We start from the raw sequence: 27,327 nt of genomic DNA on the forward strand, positions 1-27,327 counted from the left end.
TCCCAAACCTTTTTCTAGTTAGTTGAAATGGCTTTTCAGTCTTTATTCAAATCTTGATTCACCTGATCTTAACACCATCCTGCTACCAGCTCACTGGGTATGTATCTCTGAATTAACTGTTTGTTAAAAATGATCTTTTTTTTCTATTAAAATATCTTCCCCAGCCTTTGAATAGCCAATCTTTTTTCTGAGACCAATGATCCTGTAATTTGTGAAAGTCTACTCATTAGTTACTCATTCTTAGCAACAGTAGACCTTAGCATCTCTCCAGCATCCTCACTACAACTAGGAATGACCCTCATGCCACTCTTCTAACACATTGCATACCAGAAGATTCAAAGATGTGGCTAGACCTGGAAAACTTAAGGATTGATGAAACTGTAGGTGAGTAGTGATTACTGAATGAAAATATGCTTGGAAACAAACCAGAGGGATATTAAGCCTCACATTTAATCATAATGATTATAAACAGAGAGATAAGGAAAAATCAACTACCATTTTCAAAAAAGGGATGGATACAAAGCTGATTTTCCTTTACCAAAAATTTTGTCAATAGAAGAATTAGAAGGCAGAGTACAGTTGAATACAGAAAATTGTCTCTTGAGCCTCTGTGGAATGTCATTGCGACCTCCCCCTGGGTGGATCATGGCAGCCAAAAACTGAATGTCCACAATGTTGGTAAATTCACCAGGCTTTTCCAGGTTATACAATCCTTTCTGCTCCATCAGCTGCCTAACTATCTCATTAGTGACCTGTAAAATAATCAGGTATTATATAGCAGAATATTATACACGAAATAAATGAAATACAAAGCACACTTATTCATTTGAAAGACCTAATAAAGACTGTAATATTATTTTCTCACCCAAATTCCTGCTTATTTGCTTCAGGAGGAATATGTACTGTTAGGAATAAGCATATTTAGACTGTCCTCTTCATTGGTAATACCAGTGGACAAAAATCCTGGAGGAGAGGGGAATCCCTAGCTTAGAATTAATCCTTCATACTTCAAATTACTCTTGCTTGTATACTGCATGATTTCCAATACTGTTATATTGGAAATACTTCTCCTTTTTAGCACAAAACTTACAATTGTTCTAAGCAAACCCAAGATAATATATCTTCAATAGCTGCATTTGCTACCAAATATTTTGATGAAATTTCCATTCTCAGCAATCACAAACATTATTTGAAGTTGCAAACACAGAATTTTCTCCATAGAATTCCAAAAAATTACTTTCATAAAATTATTACTATTTCAATTATTGTCCACACAGCCAGTTTGTTATCAAAATTTATGTGCCAAATGGGGTTTTTTTGGTATTATTTTTTTATTATTAAAAAATGAGTGTTGGTTAGAAATATTGTTAAAATCATACAAGCTTGTTTTGAGGACCACTGAACTGCTTCTTGTAGTCAGCATATTTATTTTGAATGAATTCAGGAAAATATAAAACTTTATGGGGTCTTTTAGAAGCTTTAAAAATCAAGCACTATATATGAAACTTACCCCTACTGCCTGACAGAAAAGTCATTTTTAAAGCGTAGGAAGGAAAGAAAGAAAATAAGAAAATATCTTTGGCCTTTTTTCTTTTCTTACAAACTAACCTGATCTCCCCATTCATTTATTATGGGCATATTCACATCATCAATGAAGACTGTCATCTTTTTGCCTGCAGGTGGACCATAAGTTGTACCCATGCGCTTCTCCACATAACTTTCTATTGTACGCTGTTAAAAAGCAATTATTAGCATAGTTACAAACAGCCCTTCTTTTTGTACAAGATTCAAACGTTTAAACATATTGATGATTTTGCTACACAGAATTTTACTAAGGAAGGTTTAGACAACACATCTACTGCAGTTATTTGCACCAGTTCAACTAGAGTGCCTGAAATATACTATACAGCATTAGGCTGGTAACAAAACAAATGTCTAATGTAGGTGCCTAACAGTTTCATAAATTTGATACCATTTCAATTTATCTGAAAAATTGATAACTACTAGCAATAAATATTAAACCAATAATCTGTCAGAGCTGAAATACATGAATCTTGAAGACCTTTCCAGCATACATCAATGTACTTCATAAAAGCATACAGTGATGAGTAAATTCACAAACATAAATACACTTGATGAAATAACTTTACTTCATACTAGACTTACCACCACTTTTCTTCTCATCATCTTTCCATTACTCCATTTTTCTTAAGGTCCAGATTTTATTTATTCTATACCAGTGAAAGCTTACTTAACCGTGTGTTGTTATTCATTATTGCAAATGTAAATATCTGCATTTTTACACTGTTCTTAGGTTCCTTGGAAACTTGGAAAGCCTTCTTACACAAGTGGTGTCAGTTAGGCCAAGAAAGTCAGAGTAATTGGAACATGCATGTGTCGTAACAGACAGTGCTTCAGTCTATATTGGTTTCAGATACTTGATTGTTAGACTTGTACATCTATTTCAGATTTCTTTACCATCAACAGACTATCTGCTATCATCAACAAACTTGACATATATTTTATAAAAACAGAGGTACTGACACTAGTTTTTGTTTCTATAGCCCATTCAATAGAAGCAAAATCACTAAGCAAAATAAGACTAAAATTACATGCTCGAATATTAAACATGTTAACAGTTTCTACTGTGCTATAGAGCCAGATGATAGATGATGCATCGAGCCTGTAGAGAGTGCTTCTGATTTTAACATAGCTTGGCATACCCATCAGGTTAACAAAATCTGAAATAGCTCAAACTATCTCAGTAGAAATTTGGATAGGCAGCACTGTTTGGGATTTAAGTATACATAGTTCTATTTAGAGCAGATGCACTCCATGTGTTACTTTTTTAATGAGTAATTTACTGAAATTTAAATTGTAGATGGCATACAGTTGACAGATTGTTGTGGGTAGCACTTATTTTACTCAGGGCTTCTAGTGAAATCTGAGGGAAGTCACCAACAGCTCTACCCAGTTAGTGTGAACTGATACTTTTGGCATAAAAACATTAAATGTGTTGAAGTAAATAATATGCGTAGTATTGTACTAGTCCAAGAACAGCTCAATAACAACTGGAGAAGTTGAAGAGAACATGGTTTTTACAGAAGTCTTAAATCATGTCTTAGGACATTTAGTCCTTTTGAACAGATGCTTTTTTATTTCCATACTCATTTTCAATTAAATAAACTGCTTTCAGAGGCATTCTTCTGGCAAATTCTCAGAAAAATGTCTGAATCCAGTCACATTATATTAAAAGGTAAATGACTACTATACCTGGAAAATTAATGGAGTAGTTGCAGATGAAAAGTTCAAACTCTTAGCCATGTGGTTTTCAGGGTTATATTTTGACATAAAACCTTTAATTATAACAGTCTTTGCAGTTCCCTGCTCACCAATTAGTAGGACAGCCTAGACAAAGACAACATCGAAATAAGAATAAACACAAAAGCTGGGTGTCTTGGCAAAGCCTCAGCAATCCCATTTAGCTTTAAAACTGAAATGAAACTAGAAAAGTTATGTAAAGTGAATTCTCAACAAGCGACATGTGGAAACAAAACAGTTAATGTCTCACAGTTTTTTGCAGGCCTCAAGTTAAAAATATTTGCAGTGGTCAAGTCAGTCACCACAATTTAACTAACCGAGCAGTGGATTATTCATAAAAGGAGTTGATTGTCTGGAAAGGGATGTACTATCGAGAGCCTTCAGTTTCTTTTGGATTGTGTTATTTACCATGGGCAGAGCTCATATCAGCAGCGTCTGGCACTCTGCTACCCTGTCTGTTGTCACCTCTCCAAGCTACATGAAAATGTTGCTTCACTTCTGACCTGATCTCACCTGTAATTATGGTTATTTACACTACAAAAAGTATGGGTGAGTGGAAGACAACAAAACCTGGAAGTAATCAGTATTTAAGGGTTCAAGTATATTCACATGAACGTGGCTCTTGGAATCACCATTCTATCTTTAAAAAATTATTCTTCCCCTTGAACAATATAATACTTCACTTTGAATTCAAAAACCTGATAAAAAACTGTTAGCACTATTTAGATGTGAAATATAGAAGTACCTTGCCCTGTTTCTCAATGGTTTTGATAAGGAAATCCATTCTCACATTGTCAACATTAGGCACAAGTATAGAGCTATACTCTGGAGTGTTGCTACTGGGATATACATACTCTTCAACACATGTATTCCAGTGCACCCATTTACCTAATAAGAAAGAAATGAATGTTTTAGAAATACAAGGCATCGTCACTTCTTTTATTTTCCACTGAGTTGATTCATCTGTTAGTGCCCGTCTCGCATAGTGTAATACCACTCTGTAAACTCAGACCAAAATTTTAGAATCATATAATCAAAGAATCTCTCAAGTTAAGGCTTACTCCTCTTTCATACATAAATTGTGACAAGGACAAGGCTTGTCTATTTTAGTCTATTAAAGTCTATGAAGCTTTCTGTAGCAATATATCTACATTCTGATTTCTCACAGGGAAAAAGCTCTATACAACATCACCAGTAAAGTGTAGCTGTAAAACAATACTTGTTAAGGAACACAAAAGAAGGTAAGCTACAAGAAACTTCTAAATTAATTCTGTAAAAGAAGCATAATTTTAACATTACTTTTAAGTTTCACCCCATACCACTCATATGGGTTACTAACCGTCAGATGCCACATAATAATCAAACATGGTATCTTCACTGCCTTCTGGAATATAGGGAAGATCAAGTTTTATTGTTTCATGTTTTCGAAGCCAGTGCTCCATTTTGCATCTGTCTTCCAGCTCTAGTAATGCTCCTATGCTCCACATAAGAGAGAAGACGTACAGCCTTTCCAAGTGCTTTGGAGTCAGTTCCCCTCCTTGCTCCTGAAGGATTAAGTTTTTTAATTTCATTTGCCTGAAAATTCTACGTGATAATCATAGCAACATCACGTTAAAAGCCTTTGGTCATGTTTAAATTTACTGATATCTTCATCAATAAGCAGACTGAACCAATACCAAGTAGACCACAAAATACAGAAAATTACCCTGTAAACATCACTTTTAACCACCCATTACAGTATTTGATCTGTTTAAATTCCAGTTTATAATCTGATAATAATCCACAAAAAAAAAAAAAAACCTGAAGGAAAGATGCAATCTGATGCATGCTACACGTCAGTGCTTAACATCAAAACCAAATGTGAAAGAAGGCACATCATAGCTATTACTTTCTCAAGAAAAAGAATTCCTTACTAACCTGCATTTTCATTAATATTACAAGTTGTCAAAGAATCTCCTTTCTACATAACCTCATGATTTAAAATTATCTCCATTAGATTAAGTAAATACAGGAAAAAAATCCACACTACCTTAGGTGGGATAAGACCCTGCAGCATATTAATGCTCTGCATAATCACAAAGGCTTCCAACATTTTAGCCTTGTATTGCAGACACTGAATGCTGAAGCGGTGTAAGTCTGGGAATGAAGAAGAATACAGCTGACGTAGAATTTCAGCTTCTTGGAACGAACGTCTTTTCAAAAATCCCTGTCACAAAACATGGTGTGAAAATAATTTTACTGAGACATGCATTGGGAACTAAATTTAACTCTAGTAATTGAAAGGATCCAGCACGCATGGAACACTGATTTCTAGGGGGGGTGGGAGGGGTGAAGCCCAGCTTCCCTGCCTGTTGGGTAGTGTTTGGCTAGCAGAAGATCAAATTTTACCTAAGTATGTATGATTCCTACTGGCTCTTAAACATGGACACTGAAGAAAAAAAGTACATTAAAGTTTTCAACAGCACAAAAATAATTATTTTCAAATTTTTTTTAAATCACAGTGGCTATTTAACACTGAAAAGAAATAATTTCATATGTATTGAACACAAGCTTGATGCATTGTGCACAGTGTTAGTGTCTAGTAGCGATACAGGGTACCCCAGAAATATCTGGCAGTTGCAGAACATACGGATGTCATCAGGGGATGTCTGCTGGTACGTGTCATTTTTATTGCACATCTCAGTATCTGCAATGTTGGACAAACAAAACCCAATTAAAATTACCTATTTCTCAAAATCACAGGACAAGATTTGTTTTTTCATGTTTTTAGCTCATTCTATGAGTTACTCAGAAGCTTTCTATCATTTGTGTCACAGAATGCTTCTTGTTTACATTCCGTGTATTTATTTCTTACATGAAATACACTCATCAGCAAAAATGCTTGCAGATTCTTTCCCAAACTTCCAACTAAAATTTGGCACAAATCGAAATTAAATAAATTCCATTTAAACATAAGGAAAAAAAAAGGTGGATGTTTTCAAATGCTGGAACAGGCTTCTCAGTGAGCTTCTGGAGACTTTATCTCAAAATTCAACAGGACATAGTACTGAGCAACCTATTCTAGCTGACAGTGCTTGAGGTGTGTTCAACTACACAGTCTCTAAAGGTTCCTTCCAGCTTCAAATATTTTGTGTTTCTGTGATTCCTTTATACACTTTGACCTTTATATTTTGAAACTCTTTTACTGCCCAAAATAAAAAAGATCTAGGACTGATTACAAGTAGTTAGATATATAGAAAAGCTTTCTAGAAACAGGTAGATGTAAAACAAAGTGCTGAAGAATAAATGGCAGAACTCCTTAAAACAGACCTCTGGAACTTCACCAGCTATTCATAAAATATTAGGGGTAAGTAGAAAAGTTGGTAAGATCCAAAATAGACTTAAAGAGAGATGTACTGAAAGAGCCATCAAGATATTTTATTTAGTAGTTAAATGAAACAAAACCCAAATAAATTCTTTTGGCTCAAATGATAAATCACTATAGGTTGCAATTTTATAACAAAATATTTTTTGGGGGGCGGGGGGCCAGGGAACAAGAAAGGGACATCGGAATGGTTGTTTCATGGCTGAAATGAATAAAATTTGTTTTGTTACCCAAAAGCAAAAAACAAAATAACCCATGATCTCTTTTCCTTTTCACTCTTGCTGCCACCAAAATAAATTAAAAGTATAAAGTCATGGATTAAGTGAAACTACTTGCGTGCAACATTTACTTCAACACAACTAAATTTAGTCTGCATATCACTTGATATGTGAGGAGGTAAATCATGAGTGATAATGCAAAATAAAATGTTTTTCTTTGAGGATTTCTAGATTCCTGAATCAGCCTGAATGTAAATTCTTTCTTCTTCTTTGCTCTGAAGCTGTACTAGAGACTGCCAGTAGTTGATATTTTGACAACTGAGTTGTTCTTCAGCTGCATAAAATAACTTGAATTACAGATGTTACCTAAAGTGAGATGTCTATGTTTTTTAAAGTGTAATAGGTTGACAATGTTCCTGAAAAAAATACATTATTCATTTTTGTATAAACTAATACCAGAAACATTGCTGTATTAAATACTGATCTATAAGTTTATACAGTGTAAAAGGTGTTTCATAGCAAAAGTTCACGAAATTAGGCCCTAAAGTAACAACAGTGAAGTGTAAAACTTCCAGTACCTAATCACTTAGCTATCATACCTCAAGGATAGGGCTCCAGCTGAGAACTGATGAGCTCATGAATACCATCCCATTCCTCGAAACTGTTGCTGGAGAAGCATTATCAATATTATGTGGTTCAAAGACTATTTTGCAATTTGGTGCCATAGGTATTCGATCTCCATTTGCCAGAGTTAGAGTTCTGTTGTCATCCAGAACAGAATTAAGGTTCTCAATCCAAATAGCATCAACTGGACCATCAAGAACTATCCAGATATGGTCACCTATAATAAATAACAGAGGAAAATGCCTATTGAGGAAGTTTTAGTTTCTTTCAAGAACCAGTTTTTGTCTCTGCAAACAAGTTTTGAACTAATTCCAAATTCATGCACACAGCTAGAATCTCAGCTTTTAATACAATTACCATTTCCATTCCCAATTTCAATTACTTCATTTCACCACCCCCTGATAAAAATTATCCATTGCTCAGTATATAAAGTTGTATCATCATAAGTCATCATTCTGCAATAGTTTGAATCAGTTTTATGGATCCAGTCTTCAACATACTAATAAATCAAGTTTATTTCAACTTACACAAAACAACATAAAGAAGACAGAAACTACAGGTCTATTTAAAACCACAGTTTGTTTGTTTCCAAAAAGGTGGTGTATTGTAGTGAGATTAAATGAAAGGAACTCTTGGAAAAATCACTTTCATAAGTAAATGAGGTCTGTTAGAAGAAAATTCTTGCTCTTTGTTCTCCTGCTTATAAACTTGATACAGCTCCCTTTGATGTGTATTGTTAGATAGCCCTTATTCAGAGAGGGTCTCACTCTCAGCTGCCTTTAGAGCAAGCCCTTATCATCTAGGTCTAGGTGGCTGGATGCATTCCTGTATATGAACCAAGAAGATTCCAGATGAGAAGCCTTCTCATTTCTGAGGCAAGTAGTTTTAGATTTGGAGGCTTTTCATAGCTACAGTGCAGGCCTCTCAGGCATGAGATGGTCTGGAATTCCCTTCGTAAGAGACATTACAGAAGTGTTGCAACTAGTGAATCTGAGGAACTCATATAAGTGTGCTAATTTTTATTTCACATTAAAGGGAAAAACAGAAAAATCGACAGCTAAAGCTATGCTACATTATTGAGGGTGCTACATTTCTAGATTTAAAACAAAATCAACAAAATCAAATCCTAAAGTATTTTCTATTTTAAAAGTATCTGTATCCTTAAAAACTAGGAAAGATAACATAAATTAGGATTTTCATATCTTCGTTTCTTAATTTTAGTCCTTCCTTAAAAGCCTAATGATAAGATCACATACTAATATTCAGACAATACAAGAAAGAATCCACTAGCACCCAACTATCTTTTAGTTAATATATCAATCTAAGAATATATGCTAGCATTACTTCAGGCAGAAACTGGTTGCCTAAATACAATTGTCTAGTGCCATTTGACATGGGCTATGGTATGTGCAGGGCTAGCAGGTATGATACAAAAGAAATTCAAACTCTTCTAGTACAGCACCTGGAGACCAGCTAGAAATCTTGATAGCATCAAAATTTTTTTATAGTATACCAGTGTTGGGGGAACTGGCACTCATGTTCCCTGTGCTTCCATACAAGGGCCTGTCTTTTGAAAGACAGGGATCAGAAAATTCAGTGAAGCAGTATTTGCTACAATACACAGTTTGAACACAAAGCATTTAAAACAGAGACTATACAATAGACAGAAGTTTTTGCAGCAATTTACAGCAATCTTCCCATGCTTACACGCACATACAAAAAAGACCTCAAAAAACTCTGCTAATACACTTTAGAGAAACGTCCTGAAGCTTGATTGTTTGGTTTGTTTTCAAGGAAACATTTTTCATTCTACCTTTTTTGGCTTTTAAAGTTTTTCTCCAGAGCGTTGAAAATATTCCATCTGTCCAATCGTTTGTTGCCACATCAAGTCGACCAAACATTTGTGCAGCAGTTATAGCTTTAGGATTCATTCTCATTTCACGATGTGGTTGTCCACAGTCTAAGAAGGCAGATCATTAGTCAGTTCGGGTGTTTATTTTCAACAGTCAGAGAACTTTGACAAATTCAAAATCATTACACCCAGATGTATGTTTCAATATGCATTCATCATTATAAGAGGCTATGTATTTACTTGGAAAATTTATCTTTTGCTATACATCAATATATGTTAACTGCAGCCATCAAAATTTCAAGTACAAAAAAGCTCTTGAAACTTCTGAAAGTATAATTCACATTTCATGGATTCACTGAGAACAGAAGAACAGCAAGATAAAATTTATTCAAGGTTTTGTTTAATGTTTTGCAGGCTTACCAAATAATAGAGTTTTAAAGCCTTTTTTTGGATATATATTTTTAAATCCCAATGACTAAAAACCAGAAAAATGCTCTACATGGTTGATTGTGGCTTTTTCCTGTTGTGCATTTGTATAGATTTTGGAATAGACAAAGTATATCATGTTGGCATACCCCTGTGAAGTCTCTTAGGCAGCCAAATTTTATCCAGCCATATTATGATCATATAGCCTTTACATTTGTCTCATTAAGAACAGTTTAAAAAAATCCTATGACAGACATCTTTAGAAAACCTAGTATTAAAACTTACACAGGAATCAATAATGTTAAAAGAGCAAGGTTAAAAAACGGTTTATCTTAAAATCTTAATTATAATCACAGCTCACTATCATGCAAGAGAGAAGCCTGGCAAATCACTGTAATTTTACAGGTTTTGAGGTTATACTAGAAGGTCAGCTTGAAAAAAAAATTTGTGGCAGCTTTATCTCGGTAGCAGTTCACATCTCAGTGTTACAGAAATATAGGAAAATAGTATAACACTACTACGTGTTCTTTCTGTTGTTTTTTCCCCAAAATAGAACAGTTACTTACACTGCAATGCAGAGCTCACAGTGTTTCTTAAGCACACTAAGCTACTGCATAGATGAGAGACTGGCAACTGGCTGAGTAATATTTTACAGAAACTATCCATTTATGGAAAATTGTGTAAGCAACCCACTGAAGCCTGTGAAATGGGGTAACACAAGCTTACATCGAGAGATATGTTTTTTCTCCCTCATCTATGAGCTTTAATAAGATCAAACAGAAGTTCTTCTACTAATATTTTTGTTTAGAAATACAGAGGACAAGAAGACACACTCCTCAAGCCTCCAGCCAAGACACAAAATTAATATCTTTGAAGATTTTGTCACTGCCTAAAACAGGATCTCCTAGCAGCAACACAGGACAGAAGCAGTTGTTTTTTACTGCTGATTGTGAATCATGTTCAAAGAGAGCTAAATGCTTATGATTAGGGGAAGGTTTCAGCCTTACTTCAGCCAAACCTGGGAGATGCTTTAGTCACTTGCCCAAGCTGTCTATTCAGACAGTGCACATCTTTCTGTGTTTCTAGATAAGAACTTCTGATATAAGTATCATAACATGGAATATAGTATATATATTATACAACTTCTAATGTCAGACATTTTCAAACTTTCAAAAGGTACTACCACAAAAATTAGTTTCATACAACACAGTTTCTTCCAGTAATATATTCTCACAGTGAAGTAATTTAGGCTATGAAAAAAACAACATGGTTTAAAGTTTAATAACAGTTTACAACATAAATATTCACATACCTGTCAGGGCTTTCATTAAAGTGTGGATGCAAACAGTTTTTCCTGCACCACTAGGTCCTAGTGTCATCAATCCATGCCTTACTTTCTGGATTTCAAAAAGTTGGATAACTTTCAGTTTCCAAGGAGGATGACAAATAAGTCCAGCTTCCTCCACCTATAGAAAGTAACAGAAAACCAAATTACTGGCAATTTGGAGCACAGAATATTTTGGTGCTTTAAAAATAAATAAATAAATACATTAATCTTCAGCAGAAGACCACACTCTTTTTTAAATAAGCTTTTGTGTATATTAAAAAATCTATTTTGAAAAAGAAGGGATAGATAGAATCAGCTAGGTTGGAAAAGACCTTTAAGATCATTAAGCCCAACAGTTACCCCAGGACTACCAAGACCATCACCAAAACATATCACTGAGGTCCTCATTTACATGGGTTTTGAACACTTCCAGAGACAGTGATTCCACTACTTCCCTAATCTGTTCCAACACCTCATTACCCTCTCTGTGAAGAAATTTGGTATTCAAATATGTATTCAGAAAAATAAAATAAGAAAAATATATATTTTTTTTACATCTTCTTGGGGTTGAAACATATTATTTTTTAGGATTCAAACATAATTTTAAGGAAAAGCCAAGTATTTTAGAAACACTTTTGCTTTTTTATGACAATGATTTGTGTTTCTAAATTCTTACAATAATCAAAAGCTTTTTGTAAAGCATTTTGTTAATTCTCAGTGTACAGGCAAAGCTTTGAGCAACCTTTTAATATTATCCTTCTAAGAAAAGACACAATGCTTTAGAATCTGATATTATATGCTTGTTTACTACTTTTTGCTAGTTCCAAGCTTAAAGAAGTTATCTCACTGTAATGGTATTGCTGTTCTTGTGAAAGTGACTCAGCTGGAAGTGAACAAAATAGATTTTAGCCAGTAGAGAAAAGCTACAACTATTTCTTAAGGATTCATAGAGCACCATATGTTTTTGACAGTCAAAAAAAATTTCTGAAATCTCAACATAATATTATAAAAGTGAAGCTCTCAACAACTATATTTTAGCTCAGGTATGATTTCTGCTTTTAATTATGTTTCAAAAATATTCTCAGAAAAATATTATAAGTAAAAAAAGGACTAACTTTTTACTGATAAGACAAAACAGTTTTTAAAATTTCTGTCACAGTCAATTATAACTATGGACCTGGCACTACCACTTGTATTATTCACATATCAAAGCTCATGTCACTTCAACTTATTTATCTCAATCTGCAAGGAAGCCAAGAATAGAAGGCAGCGCAAGATAAATTCATCAACAGTAATCATAAAGTATATGCTGCTGCTAACTCCACATCATCATGAACACTACTGCTGAAGCAGTGGAGCTTGCAAAGCACAACAAAGACAGCAGATGCACCATTTCCATGGATACATTTACATCTTAACAGATCTCACAGCTGACACTAAATGAGTCAAGCTGCTTATCTCCCTACTATAGAAAATAGCCTCCTGAATTTTTTCCAGAGTCCAGATATATACAGTAATATATATCCAAAATCTAATGATGCTACTAATAGAATGTATCTGAACTGATTTCTTTCTTTACATAAAATAAGGTAGTCCAATGCCATCGCTGGAGATTTATCTTCTCTTGACAATTTCTAATACTCATGAATTCTACAATAATCTTATAGACTAGATATTTCCCTTATCAAAAAAAGATGTTCAAAAGTAGACTTGACATATTCTCAAAAGATCCTGTTAACAGTTGTACATATGTACTGGATCTGGTTGGGATGGATCCGTGTTGTTTCTCCATTTTGCCTTGTGTTATAATTGTGATCAAAACAATGTTGATAACATACCAGTGTTTTGGCTATTGCTGAACTGTACTTACACAGCATCTAGACCTCTGTTTCTCACACAGTCCAGTCAGCTAGTAGGCTGAGGTGAGCAAGAGTTTGGGAGGGGATATATCTGGTACAGCTGACTCCAACTAACCAAAAGGATACTCCATACCATAGAATGACAGTATGGCTTGGGTTGGAAGGGATGTTTAAAGATTGTTTAACTACACTGATAACACCATGCTCAGTAATAAAATTGGAGTGAGTTTTCCCCAAAGTAGCCAGTGCTCAGAGACTATCTGAGCACCAGTTTGCTGTGATCAAATGCTTTTGCATTATTTGTGGTTTTGTTTGTTTGTTTTTTTCTTTCATTTATTAAACAATATATTAAACTAAATAATAAACTAACTAAAATTAACTAAATAGTTTATTAAATGATCAAGACCCTTTTCTTTGCTCTCTTTTCCCCTCCCCCCCCCAACTTTCTGGGGAATGTAGACGTGTTTTTCTAACTGGTCACAACAACTGACTCACAAGAAAACCACAGGACACCACAATCACAATTCAGTGACACCTTTTAAAACAAGTTTACTAATAATCTACCAGTGGTAAAGATTTATGGAAAAGTTTACTTTTCCTCTAAAGGGTAAAACATATTATTACCAGCTGGGTAGATTCAAAAGCAATGATTTTCTTAGATGTCACATACTGATAGTTATGCCACAGCAGCATAGATCAAGACAAACATCACCTGTTTATCAATGGCAGCTTCCAGTTCAGGATAGCCTACTTTATCAAGCTGGATATCTGGAAACAGATCTTCAATTAGACTCAGGAATAAGGGTTCATCTTCATCAATCTAGTGAAAACCAGGGAGTGGGGTGGGAGGGAACACAGATTAAAACCTTATTTATTCTAGCATGTTAAAAATAAAATAAAATAAATCCCTAACTATATCAGAGCTAAAGAAATATTTGAAAATACAAGAAAACACCTATTATAATGGTCTACGTGCTAAAGACCTAGCATGAGATGTGATGTTTCCAGTAATAAAATGTTACTGAAAATAAACCAGCTGAATTTATTAAAGTAGATTTTAACAATAATATATATACAAATAGTAAATTATTTGTCTAAGGTGTAGGAAAAAATTATAAAGGAGGTGAAGTACTACAGCAACAGAAGAGGTTTTGTTAGCTATTTAAGACAGATGTTGCTCATTACTGTGAATAACACATTATTTCAAAAGAACTATTAAATACTTTAGGATAAAAGTTCTCAAGAGGTTACTCCATAAACTTTTATTTGGTTGCTTATTTCTACAGGTAGCAGGGGCAAAACATTAAGAAAAAAATCTGAACAACTCAAGGTGTGGTGGTTCAACCCAGGTAGGCAACCAAACACCAGAAAGCCTCTTGCTCATTCCCTCACAGCCCCATACAAGGTACAGCAATGAAAATTAACCCAAGCCCAGTCAAAACCAATACCCAACACCACTGAGAGAATGGAACATTTCCAAGACAGCTTCAGTGTAAAGGCTGCATCCAATTTTCTAGTGATAATCTCAAAAGATTTAAACCATATTTCAGAGAAAAACATGTCTTCCAAAGTGTAATTTAATTAATATACCAGATGCCCTGGGTTCAGCAATAGCAGTCATTTTTCTCCTTCTTAGTAGCTGGTGAAGTGCTGTGGTTTTGACTTTCAGCCTGGGAACAACACTGATAACACTGACATTTTTAGTTGTTGTAAGTAATGTTTACTCTGACCAAGGACTTTTTAGACTCATGATCTGCCAGGGAGGAGGGGAAGCCGGGAGGAAGCAGAGACAGGACATCTGACCCAAACTATTCCATTATCACAGCACATCATGGCCACTATATAAACTGGGGCAGTTACCCAGAAGGGTTAGATCACTGCTTGGTCGGGCTGGGTATCGGTTGGTGAGTGGTGAGCAGTTGTATTCTCTTCCTTTGTTATTTCCCTTATCATTATTTTTATTGGTGGTAGCAGCAGTGGTTTGTGTTATACCTTAGTTACTGGACTGTTCTTATCTCAACCCGTGGGAGTTACATTCTTGCGATTCTCCTCCCCATCCCTCCAGGAGTGGGGGGAGGAAAAGCAGGGAGTGAGCAAGCAGCTGCATGGTTCTGAGTTACAGGCTGGGTTTAAACCACAACACCAGGACCTTGGAACTTACTAGTTTAGACAGGTTCATGTCTCTTAGCACACGCATGACAATGGTGGACTCAGTATCTGTGGGATTCGCTCTTTTTGCTGCTCCTAATGTTCGTAGCACTGACAATATATTCCGCAAGCCAAAATCATAATGCACCTAGGAGATATGCAAAGTTTGGGAGAATTTTCCATGCACTAACAAGGATCAAACTATTCTTATTTATCGTTTAAGATATAGATATGTATGAGAAGTGGTAAATGTGGCACAAATGCCTCCTAGAATCGTATTCTTTGGCTGTATGACTATGGGCATCTTCATTCCCCATCTCTACTAAACAGTAAGGTGTGACAGAGAAAAGAATGGTAAACACAAGTCATTGAACCAAGATAAGGCTCTCAAGGACTATTAAGATGTAAACTAGCAGTATTATTCTGCATCATTTGTGGATCTTGGAAGCTGACTTTGAGAAACATCTAAACAAGCACAGACAGCACAAACCAAATGCCTCAATCCACTCTAGAAGACCAAGTAATATATAAGAGCTTCATTTGCCCCAATCATCACCATTCATTAAAGATAAATCTTAATAATAAGCAGTGTTTTGAATGACTGACCCATTTTGTACAGATAACCTGTAGCAGGAGTTAATCCTCCAGAACAGCAGAGGGCTGCACTACTAAACCGCAGGTGTCATTTAGCTTATTTAGTAGACACGAACTTTTCCATTTTTTTCACATAGATACTAGTAAGTTGTGATATCATATATAGGTTTTCCCTAAGATATTTTTCTTCATATGAAAATAATCACCTGCTTTGACAGCTGTTCTTCACACAGTTTGTACAGTGTAAAGAATTTCCTCGCCAACAAAACATTATCAATGAAACCACAACTAGCCAATTTGACACGAATTATGATTTGACGATCCGGAACCATCATAGCCACTGAACGGAAGTTGATCTTCAAGTTTTCAGGAAGCTCTTGTCTTCCAGCATATCCCGGATTCTAGAGAGAAGAATGGATTATGAAGTTGACTGCACCTTGGAGAAGTAGAAGAATCAGCAAAGGAATGTGTAACGTGGTTTGACAAAAAGCTTTCTGACTTTCTGTATCTACTTTTCTGCATTTGTCTCATAGGTCCTGTTTTTACTGACTACTTCTCCCTACATCTCTTTAGCCATTTTTCTGTACTTGTAGCAAAAAAGAATACTTTGAGAACTAGAACATAACATGCAAAATTAATTTAGCATTTAGGTAAAAACTTGGTTTTACAATGCTGGCTATATTTGTTAATTGCATGTGCTTGATGTTGTTGAAACAAGACCCTGTAAGCTATCTGTGTAGTAATGCTCAGTGTTCTTAAAGCCATCAGTGTGTTCTAACAGCTGAGTAACAAAAGAACTGGCAAGAACATTTAACATACCAGGTTAGAAGCAATTATTGTGCAATCATGACTGGTATAATTAGAAACCTAGTGAATACCTACCATAGTAAGAAAGATGCCAAATTCAGGGTTCATTTCCACATTATCTCCATCAGTAAAAATAAAGCTTTTTCTACATTCCTTCTTGCATGTCAACACAATTGCAATTTGCTGTGCAGCTACTGACAGTACTGGTAAATCAATACGGTTGAATTCGTCGAAACAGCCCCAGGAGCCAGACTGAGCAAGACCTTCGAAGAGAAAGACAATGAAGCATCTGACCATTATGCTGCTAACACTTTTTTTTTTTTTATTTTTTTAATTCGTAAGTCAAAATTCAGGATAATCAATGTTGAGGGTGGGGTGGGGAAGGGGTTTATTTTTGAGGTTTGGAAAAGGGACAGGAAAAGAGCTTAATTATTTTTCAAGCAAGAATTCACAAAGTTTCAGAAGCCCTTAAGCTTGTCCAGTACACTATATCCATCATTTTCTGCTCCTTCTGTCAGTATCTTGAATGTTTTCCTGTTCCTCTTTAGCCCCTCCAAAAAAATCCCTGTAATCAATCTTAAAATATGATGGGTTGTCAATAGCCTATTGCACAGTTTAAAAAGAACAATAAAGTTGCTTTCACCTGGAAAGAAGTTAGGAGTCAGTCTGTGTCAGAACTGCATTCTTCCACATATTTGAGGGAAAACAAAACAAAAATTATCAACAGTCACTTGCAACAATACCACAGTCAAAGACCTTCACTTGATCTCTAATTCAACATCTGCCATAACTGACACATCTCAATTTCAGGCATCGAAAAAAATAAATGTCTGAATCTAACTTCAGTGAGCTCTGCCAATTGTTTTTAACATATATAGTGCTTGTCTTGCACTTCCTTCAACCGATAAGAACTTTGATATTTGAAGGAGACAAAATACTGAAATCAGAAACAAATGCATTCTACCAGTTCAGCAATAAATTTCACAGCTTTTTCTTCTTATACTGGCAGTAGTTCTTGATTATTTTAAGTGTCTTTATGTATCTTTTCATAAACTGTCTTATGTTTTCACACATTTATATTTCTTGGAGACACTGTTGCAAATATATTTTACATTCCTAACATGATATTAATTATTTTCATTTATTAAAAGGCTGAAAACCACCTGCTGTTCTTACATTTTTGACCCCAAAACTCACCTTGTGTTGAGGCCACTCCAATGCTGTATACAGTGTGACAAGCATCTTTTGACTGGTTAGTTATACTGCCCTTAACGTACTCCAGAATACAGTTCGCCCTTTTGTCAAATATCTTACCTTTGAAGATTCTCCCAAGTCCTCGGAAATCCATCTGGTCTGAACAGTTGAAGACCACTACATATTTTCCAAGGCACCGTCCCATGTCTTTGATGGTTTCAGTTTTTCCAGTTCCTGCAGGTCCCACAGGAGCTCCACCCAGGTTCATGCCTAAAGCTTGAGCCACAGTGATATAACATCTAAAAGGCAACAGACTGTCATCACTTAATGAGGCTGCAGCACAGTTTTCTGTATAGCAACAGGGGAACTTACTAAAGTGTGTTACCGGAGGAAAGTCTGGTTTTAAGGAGTCAAGAAAACTACCAAAATGACATGCCTCTAATTACTATTTAAATCATTAAGAAGGAAAACCCTTCACTCAGCCTTTGATGTAGATAATGTTAATGTTTGTCTCTTCCTACATAAAGTGAAGAGCAGATAATCTTCAATAATCAACCATTTGAAGTATCACAAGAAGGGAAGAGAGAAGATACATAGATGGTGGCTGATTACTTTGGTTAGCTTAGTTCCTGAATTACTTTAACTGAAGTAGCTATGCAACTACACTATACTGCAGAGCACAATAATGAAAGACAGCTAAACCTTCCTTTCTCAATCACCTTTAAAATTTGATCATACAGTGCATCCCATTTTCATAAATAACAATTCTATGTGCACGCAGTAAAACACTAGCTAACAGCTGTATCTAAAGAGAAGCCCTGGGTTTTTCTGTATGCAATAATTAAAAACAAAACAAAAGGAAACAACCAATGCCCTTATTTTCCAGTAATAGCTTATAAAGTATTCTTTGTGTTATTCCAGTTGGGTAGGTAGACCTCTGTGTTAGTAACACTACAATTCTTTCAACACCTTTCTAGATCAAAGATCTCCTATCCACTGCAGCTGTATAAAATTTTTTCCTGTCTGTTCTTCCTTAGCTATTTTCATTAGTTTGCCTGTAAATGCTCTATCAATCTCTGCATATTGTATCTGTTGAATGTACCTGATCCTCAGGTACTAGCCTCACATACGTGAGAATCAGGGTCCTATACATCATATCTGTGGGGATCATGCAAGTATGCGGCAAAAATTAAGCTGGAATTTATTCATGCTGTAAGGCACAGAAACAAAAACAGTCACATATTCCATGCAAAATTATTGTCTTTGCTAAGACTGTGAATGATATACTCTGCAGAGATCTATTTTGCATCCAGTAGGAATCACTAAATTGCTCTTGTAAAAGCCTAGTTTGGGCATCAAGAAATAAAGAAATAAAATCAGTCTTTTTCACCTGTCTGTAAGAGGTGTTATGACAAGCCTCTCAGTACAGCCCAAGAATTCATTCTGGTATATGAAACCCACATCAGTGATCTTAATCATCATTTTATCAGAGTCTTCATTAAAGTAAAATCTACATTGTTTCAGCCACTCGAAGTCTGTAGGACTCTTGATATGCATGCAACACTAAGAAAAGAGGGGAAAAAAAGACTCTGGTATTCATTGTTAACATTTACTTTTGCAATTATCTCATCTAAGTAGCACTGCAATCACAATGAAAGGCATAAAGAACAGCTTAGTAACAGAATAGTGGAGACCCTATCTATCTTGATTTTTACCACAAAAATCCCCCTTTACTCTGGTCTTGTGAGACCCCACCTGGAGTACTGCATTCATCTCTGGGCCACCCAGCATAAAAGCACATAACGTACTATAACTCTACATTCATTCTATTTACTCTTTAGAACTCACAGTGTAGTTCAGAGAAAGGACAATTGCTTGCAACACAATGTATGAGGCCAAGCAAGTCCCTTAAGTGATCATGCAATACAGGCATCTAACTTAACTGGGCCAACACAAAGCATCATAAAATTCTGCTGTTGCTTGTGTGGAGAAAAACCACTGAATTACTTCAGGAGAAACCAAGATATGGATTGAAGCAACAACACCATTTTTATAATACTCAAGGTCATACAATCATAGCAGTCCTGAAATTAAATGTTTAGCTTAAGAGTCATGAGTTCATAGGTATAGTAATATTTGCTTTTTGTCCTTTCACATTGTTTTATATGTGAAAGCCACCTCATACCTCATTGTAAATTTTTTAGTACTTACCAGACCATCAAAAATGTCCCTCTGATGCACATGAATAGTGATTAATGTCTCGTATTTAACTCGCTCAACTGAGCTAAGGTCTTTTGTAGTCATATCTATCAGCATGTTCAGAAGATCCAGGAAAAACTGGTTCGTCTTTCGCATAATTTTTTTATCATACCTGGCGTTAGTCAAAGCTGCTTCTGAGTCTCTTGTCCAAATCATTTGGATCCCCAATAACCCAACCTTAGGAAACATAAAAGTATATGCTTCATAATCTTTTCTCTTTCACCTGAAATATACATTCACAAACACAGTTAAACTAAAGAAAGCGTCCCTCTACTATTTATAAAATATTATATTTTCATGCATCCAAACTGAGGTCATTCACCCCATGCATTTGTTTTGTGTCCCAACTCTGTTCGTAAACATGCAGTTAAGAACATACTTCAACCTTGTAGATACTGTCTACAATGCACTGCTGATACAACTGTTCAGTATAATTTACGGCACATAAATACTATGTATAATTATTACACTTTATAATTAATAACTAACTAGTGAAAAACTAATGTTTTTATTTAAAATATTTCTTTTAATAATTCACAAACTCTTTATTCTCTCTCCATCAGCATTCCTGATCAGAAGTGAAGCTTCTACCAAGAAAACAATTTTCACTCAACACTACCTTCAGCTCCAAATCTTTACCAGTAAATATATCATTTTCCTGAATATATAAAGAAACATGGAATTTTACTACTTTTCCTTCATTAGTCAAGTATTAAGCTTGTAAAGAAAGTGTTAACTCCATTAACATTAATTTATTGCACTCAACATTATTTTGGAGGGGAAAAAAAGGAAAAAAAAAGAAGAAAAAAAGAGGAAACAAAAAAACCCTTCAGGGTAAGTTTTCTGCTTTTGATTTCAGTTATGTAAAGTGTAATTTCAAAGCCTGAGTTGATTCAGATTAATTTAAATGTCAGGTTTGCATTTATAACACTGGTTGCAATTTTGATTACAAAACCAAGAAAAACCTTCATTAATGTGCTACATATCTGTGACCAATTATTCATTGATTTAACACTGGTATTACCTGGGATGGGTAAGTAGAAAGAAATTCAGTCAGCTGGAAATTACTTTCCTCGATGTGCTCAGCTGCTTGGCGAATAACATGGTGCAGTGACAGCTGAGATTCCTTCAACAGAGAATTGAGCCAAACTTCTACATTACCTTCAGCCATTACAGGTTTAGTTAGCTCTACAGTCTCACCCTCTCGTGAACTGATTGACAGTATACGATCATATATCTGATAAAAGCAAAGCAAGAACATCTTATGATTGTAGATTTATTGTTAGATTTACCATAACTATTTGTTTTTCCTGACATCACTTCATCAAACTTATTTAGGTAACTAATAAATTATACCAGCCTTTTGAAGTGAAATATAAAAACAAATAAATCATTACTTTTGGTGTGCAGAAAGGCTTTAAACAAAACACTGTCATCTGAACAAGGAGACAAACCTCAGTATGTTGAAAATTCCTGAATTTCACTTAAGTTTCAATGACAGTATCTAATTTCCAGTCACAACAAAGGAAACCTTCTCCCATTACTGGTGGGTTAATATCCTAACAAAATTTGCAGCCTTACAATGGAAAATTAATGGAAGCACAAAAAGAACATGATCAGTTACAGGAATTTCAAATGAATGGAAGTGTTGACATACACAGGAAAACAAAAGAAATATTTTTTGCTGCTTTTTGTTCCTGTAAAAGGTATAAGAAAATGTCCTTCAAACAGTAAGTTTGAAGGCAATATGAAGAACAATTCAGAAACAAGTGAGAGACTAGTTACATGTTTGTTACAATCAAAAAAAGAATGAAAGTGCAATACAGGCAATCTAAAGACACATATCCACATAAAGAATCAGAAACTTATTTGAGAGAATGCTAGCCTGCATTAAGCCACAGAAGGCAGTTCAGTATTGGGTGCTTTTTTTTCCGAAACCTAAGCACTGGTGCAATTTTTTCTTTTTTTGTTTTGCTATTCTGCATAGAGCTTTCCTATTATGTAAATGATAATATAAAACTAAATCTTCAATTTAATTTTATATTAAATTGAATAAATAAACAGCTGATGAGCTTGTTAAAACAGCTGAATGCCCCATGCACCCAGGTAGCTTTCTTATTTAACAAGTATCACACATTGTTGATTTGAAGGGATGAAACACTGAGGTGTGAGCAGTACTTACCTTTTCATGGAACCTTACAGTTTTAATGTTGTCAAAGATATTCAGGAGATGTGCCTGTATATTGTGAGAGTCTGATGCCTGGCCAAGAATTTCTAAGAGAGCAGGATCTGACACAAAGAAGAATCGTGGAAATAGAAGGCGCTTTTTCTCCAGGTACCTGCATTTAAAATCAAAATTGGTAGGAAAGGAGGTGGGGAGTTGGTAGATGGTAAGTGAATTCAATTAGTTTATACATCCTTTCCTCTTTAAAGCCTGCGTTTCTCACAATGTGTAATTGCAAGTTTTAGCAGTGGTAATGACAACAGTTCTTATCCATCATACCTTCGTGTTAAGCATGTGCTTTAAAACTACTCTTTCAGCAACAGAAATCATTTAATGGAAAACTTTTATTACTTGTTATTATGTAAGCATCAATAAAAAGAAAAGAATCAAAACCAAAATAAAATGCTTTTACATTAAGTCTGTTACATGCTATTTAGGTCTCTCAAACTGAATTTCTCGCAGATTTGTGAAGGGTCTGATTGGGACATACAAATCCTAGGCTGCCTTCTGGATTGAAACCATGCTGAATCATAATTCAGTTTCAGCAGATGATAGCTTAGTTACAAATTAAATATTTCTTCATAGTTGCTAACAATGTCTTTGGAGGTGGTGTATCATTTTGATAACTTGTTTACTCAGTTCAATTGAACTTATAGTAGAACAGGAACATCTTTGCAAAATCCATGGGACAGTACTCAAACAATTGCTCTTTCCTTAGTTGCACAATTCACAATCATCTGCCCAAGACTGCAGTCTTGTAGTAATCTTACCCTGTAAGTGATTTCTGACAGATTTCAAGCTGTTCTAGTAAATGTGGTAGTAACTGTCCCATGATTTCATCTCCAATACAGCATTGAACAACGTTGGGTATTTCATGAGCTCGGGTCATAATCCTTACCCAGGATTTATCAATGTTAGAGAAACGCTTTGCTTCCTGTTGAAATATGACAATGAATGTGGAAGGAAAGAGACAGAGCAAGAACAAGAGAAAATGGCAAAGGTATTTTCTTGCAGAATTGGCACCCAGTAATTTCAACAGTAATCTCATTAGTAATCTAATAACCAATTTCTAAGGATTTTTCAGCTTAGAAAAACACAAAACTTACAGCTTACACAATACAGCTCTTTACTTGACTGCCAAGCCTGCTGTTTACTTTCTCTTTAAATCATTCTTAGAGAAAAAGGCAGAAAACTCATGCTTGAAGTGCATGCTTTAAATTAGAAGACTTTTTCTCTAGAAATGAAAGTTAATTTTTAATTTTAAAAGCTATTTATGAAAGTTCAATGTAAGGATCCCTATGTACTGCTAGGCACAAAACTTATTGGTTAAAAATTTTACAATACAGAAATAGATAGATCAACTAGCTCACATAATGTTATTATTGTAACACAATATTTTTTTACCTAACTTCTTAGCAAGGCCAGTTTTGTTAATCACCAAAAAAAAAAAAAAAAAAAAAGAAGTTTATGTTGCTGCATGAATTATGACTACAAGGTTAAATTTTATAATGTAGAAAATCAAACTGGTAAAAGGCGTGTCTGAAAACCTTTGGAAGCTGCTTTGCTATGTCACCACCAACAAAAACAGCTTCTAAATAAATCCACAAGTTCTGTACAGTCATCCAGTTCTCAATGATATCTGTTGTGCTGGAAAGATAGTGCACCCATTTCTGAATCTGAGTCTTGAAGGGTGTGTTATATCTAGAATAACAAAAAAAAAGACGCTTTATTTCAAGAAGGAATAAATCTCTCATAAGGATGAAGAATAATTTCCCTGCTTACATCTTTGTCAAGTGAAAATATAAAAACCTGTACTTAATTCAGCTAATTAGCAGCTATAAACCAAATCTGCTCCAACTTCTTGCTTTGTGCAGATGGTGCGTAGCGCAGCTCTGATCCAAAAGAAGCCAAATAGAAGCAAGATTTCAATTACTCTAAGTCAAAGTGGTTTCATGAAAGGTCTATACAAGACTACTGAAAGGTCTATACAAGACTCTTGAAAGCTGCAAGACTCCTAGAGGTCCTTATCAGCTGAACTGTTGCTTTTGAACATCTGCCTGACGATCATGTTCAGTGTGCAGGCTTTGGCATGTTGAATGAGACAAATTGAACCTCATTCAGGATTTTCAACACCTTCAGCATGAGGCAGTGACCTGTCACAAGGCCAGAGTAGCAGTGCCTGTAATGCCCATAATATGCCTGCCACAACCAGGAAATATTCCTTTTTGCTTATCACCACTTTCTTCATCAATGAAAATTATCCAGTTGATTATTCAAGAAGTCTGAACTGCATCCACATGCTTTCAAAAGAAGTTATTGGAAGTACAAAGACAGTACGAACTTGCCTATGAACAGTTCAAGGACAAGCAAACTTAGTTTTTATCTAGATATTTATCTGCCTTCTCCTCTGTGAAATATAGGTTTGTTTAATAAAACAAAGCCTCTTGCTGATATTTTTATCTCTCCCACTTTTCATATTACCTGTTATTCAAGAGAGAGCCAAGAACCATCAAGCTGTCCTCTATGGTGGCAATTGTTTCTGACGCGTTGTCACCTCTTAAAAGAAGCTCCCCACGGGTTTTAAAATTTGTGAAGACAAATGTTTTGTTGTCCCATTCAGCTATCACTTGTTTTAACTTCTGCTCAATGTCTCTCTCCTTCACAGCACTCATGCAGATATCCTTTTAAATAAACTGGATGTCAAAAAAGCTATGAATGGTTCATGTCTCTAATATACAAATCTAACTCATATTTCCTTTAATCCTAGTGAGTCTGATGAGCAACTATTTATTAAGTGGAAAGATCTACAGACATACAAATACCATAGATAATAATTTGTATACCACATGACCAGCTTTGGGGAATAAAATATTAATACAGTGATTACTTTTAATATTTTTAAGTTGCAAAGCAAGGCACCCTCACAAATTAATTCCTGGGCCAAGTTGCATGATTTAAAAAGAAGAGTTGACACTGCAATTTATTTGTGTCACTTTATACAGAAAGCTGATAGTCCATTTCTTTGTTTTTTCTTTAGAAATACTCCATTTTCCTTCTTACTACTGTTACTCCTACACTATTCAAGCAGACTGTTTTGTTTCCTGCATCCATTTCTCTTCCTTCACAATACCTCTATTTCATCTTTATATGTTAATAGTGGAGCTTCCATTATATTCTTCAGTTTGAATGTTTCACTTTCCACATCAAAGTTGTGTCCAGTGAGATCTGCAATCTGCTTCCAGTGCCGAGGCATCATTGCTTTACTTGACATATGTTCAAGCAACGGGCAACATTCACTGAAGTCCTCAATGGTCTTCTTCAGGTCAAAAAAAGCCTGCCATTCTTTTACACCACGAGGAAGCTTACGGCATCTATGTAGAAATAATGAAAGCTTTTTCCACAAGTGTCAAATATTTTTTTCTGTTACCCATTTAACCACAGACCAACCACCTATCTTTCAAATTCAGGTTGCCTGTATTCTGAAGATTCTGTATGTGATTCTGCATGTAAGAAAATCTGTTTCCATTCTATTTCATTGACTGATAGCTGGGCAGGCACCTACAGGCTAACTTTTAAGGAGTGTAAGTTCATAATTCTAATACGCTTTGTCCAAGCTATCTTGAAAGATAACTGAACTGCCTTATATCTTGCCTTATATCTTGCCTTATATCTTGATTTCACCTTTTGGTGAAGCTCATGATATGCCCTGCTCTGTACTCTAGGAAAACAAACTAGCAAACAAACAAAAAAACCCCACAGACACACCAAAAAAAAAAAAAAAGACAACAAAAAAACCAAACATGTTCCTCAGAATATGAAGGTTTAATTCTTTAAATTATCTGATTACTGGTCTGATGAAAAGTTCAGCTTCTATGTATGCAGGTATGCAATGCATCAGTTTTTGTAGGAAAACTCTTCAGCAAGTCACTAATTTGCCTTAGACATCTATGGTGAATCTGCCTCATGGATAATACTGTTACAACAAACAAGTGAAATTTCCCTTCATGAACAAAATAAATAGAAATTTTAATATATATGCCAGTCTCATAAAAAAAAAAATAAAATAAAATAGCCAAGAAGCTCTCCAAGGAACAAGAATTCTCAACACCTAGAGTCAAAAACCAGCTCCTTCATTTTACGAAGTTGGTAGTTGATATATTTATCAATTAAAATTGTTATTTTTTATTTTTTCATATTCCAATGAATAAATACATTATTGGTGTTAATTATTGTAATAATATATCAGAAATAACAAAATTATTTTAGGCATCTTTACCACAGCAGCAGTTTCTCACCTGTTCTGAAACTCCAGGAGTTCACTGTTAATTTTTCCAGTGTCTAATTCTGACCAAAGAATATCATAGTAGCCACTGACTGTGTCAATTACATTGTTATACAGATTATAAAGTTTCTGTAACAGATTCAGTTGCTTCTTTATTTCAAGCAGCTGAGGATACTGAGTTACAGGCAAACCAAAAAGATCTTCCCCACCTGTGTAAGTGATATATTTCCGAAAAAGATTATCAAAACGATTCTAGGAAAGAATAAGAAACAGATTAAACTAAATTAAATATTCAAGATTTGGCATTATGCTTAGAGCTGCATTACTGATTAAAGTCTAGCAAATACTAGAAAGGTATACAGGAGATATTAACAATTTACATTGTTGACAGCTTTGTCAACAATTTTCATGAGAAAAGTAATCTTTAGTTAGCTTGGAGGCACATTAGAAGCTGACAGGGAGGCCATTTACTTCATGTGGCACAGAGATAGAACAATAAATGCTTGTACATTGAAGAGGTGGAGCATGGCATGCAAAGCAAAGAAAGGTGCATGTAGCAAATTCTACCCCTCCAAGGATGCTGTGCAATTCTTTTACTGAAGGGTTGAAGCAAGGGTTGCTATAGTTTAAGCAGCAAAGAATAACAAAATTTGTCAACTGTAATGTGAGGGAATATAGTAGGAAGCCAAATGAATAGCACTATGGAAAAACTAAAAACATTAGAAGCTGTCATTACAGTGATAGAGATTAATCATGGTACAAACAAAACATTTCAACAGGAAAAATAGTGAAATAGGCAGTTTAAATTGAAATTTTCAATACTATTTT

At 35.0% G+C, this 27,327-nt stretch overlaps 1 protein-coding gene across 2 annotated transcripts in view; it reads right to left on the minus strand.

Annotated features, from left to right (window-relative positions):
* DNAH5 (dynein axonemal heavy chain 5) overlaps positions 1-27,327 on the minus strand; it is a 110,988-nt gene that overhangs the window by 44,591 nt on the left and 39,070 nt on the right. For both annotated transcript variants that reach the window (XM_005153361.4, XM_031052856.2), the window contains exons 27-49: positions 26,513-26,751; positions 25,348-25,588; positions 24,699-24,898; positions 23,765-23,918; positions 22,988-23,151; positions 22,176-22,332; positions 21,018-21,230; positions 19,946-20,170; positions 19,125-19,297; positions 17,855-18,033; positions 16,616-16,803; positions 15,940-16,134; positions 15,153-15,287; positions 13,704-13,811; positions 11,118-11,271; positions 9,341-9,487; positions 7,503-7,744; positions 5,351-5,527; positions 4,661-4,865; positions 4,067-4,209; positions 3,274-3,408; positions 1,609-1,731; positions 539-752 (exon numbers count right to left, since the gene is read on the minus strand). In XM_005153361.4, coding sequence (XP_005153418.2) covers positions 539-752; positions 1,609-1,731; positions 3,274-3,408; positions 4,067-4,209; positions 4,661-4,865; positions 5,351-5,527; positions 7,503-7,744; positions 9,341-9,487; positions 11,118-11,271; positions 13,704-13,811; positions 15,153-15,287; positions 15,940-16,134; positions 16,616-16,803; positions 17,855-18,033; positions 19,125-19,297; positions 19,946-20,170; positions 21,018-21,230; positions 22,176-22,332; positions 22,988-23,151; positions 23,765-23,918; positions 24,699-24,898; positions 25,348-25,588; positions 26,513-26,751 — 4,111 coding nt within the window. The remainder of the gene's footprint in view (positions 1-538; positions 753-1,608; positions 1,732-3,273; positions 3,409-4,066; positions 4,210-4,660; positions 4,866-5,350; positions 5,528-7,502; positions 7,745-9,340; positions 9,488-11,117; positions 11,272-13,703; positions 13,812-15,152; positions 15,288-15,939; positions 16,135-16,615; positions 16,804-17,854; positions 18,034-19,124; positions 19,298-19,945; positions 20,171-21,017; positions 21,231-22,175; positions 22,333-22,987; positions 23,152-23,764; positions 23,919-24,698; positions 24,899-25,347; positions 25,589-26,512; positions 26,752-27,327) is intronic.

The sequence above is a fragment of the Melopsittacus undulatus genome, chromosome 1, assembly GCF_012275295.1.
Source record: "Melopsittacus undulatus isolate bMelUnd1 chromosome 1, bMelUnd1.mat.Z, whole genome shotgun sequence".
Lineage (NCBI taxonomy): Eukaryota > Metazoa > Chordata > Aves > Psittaciformes > Psittaculidae > Melopsittacus > Melopsittacus undulatus.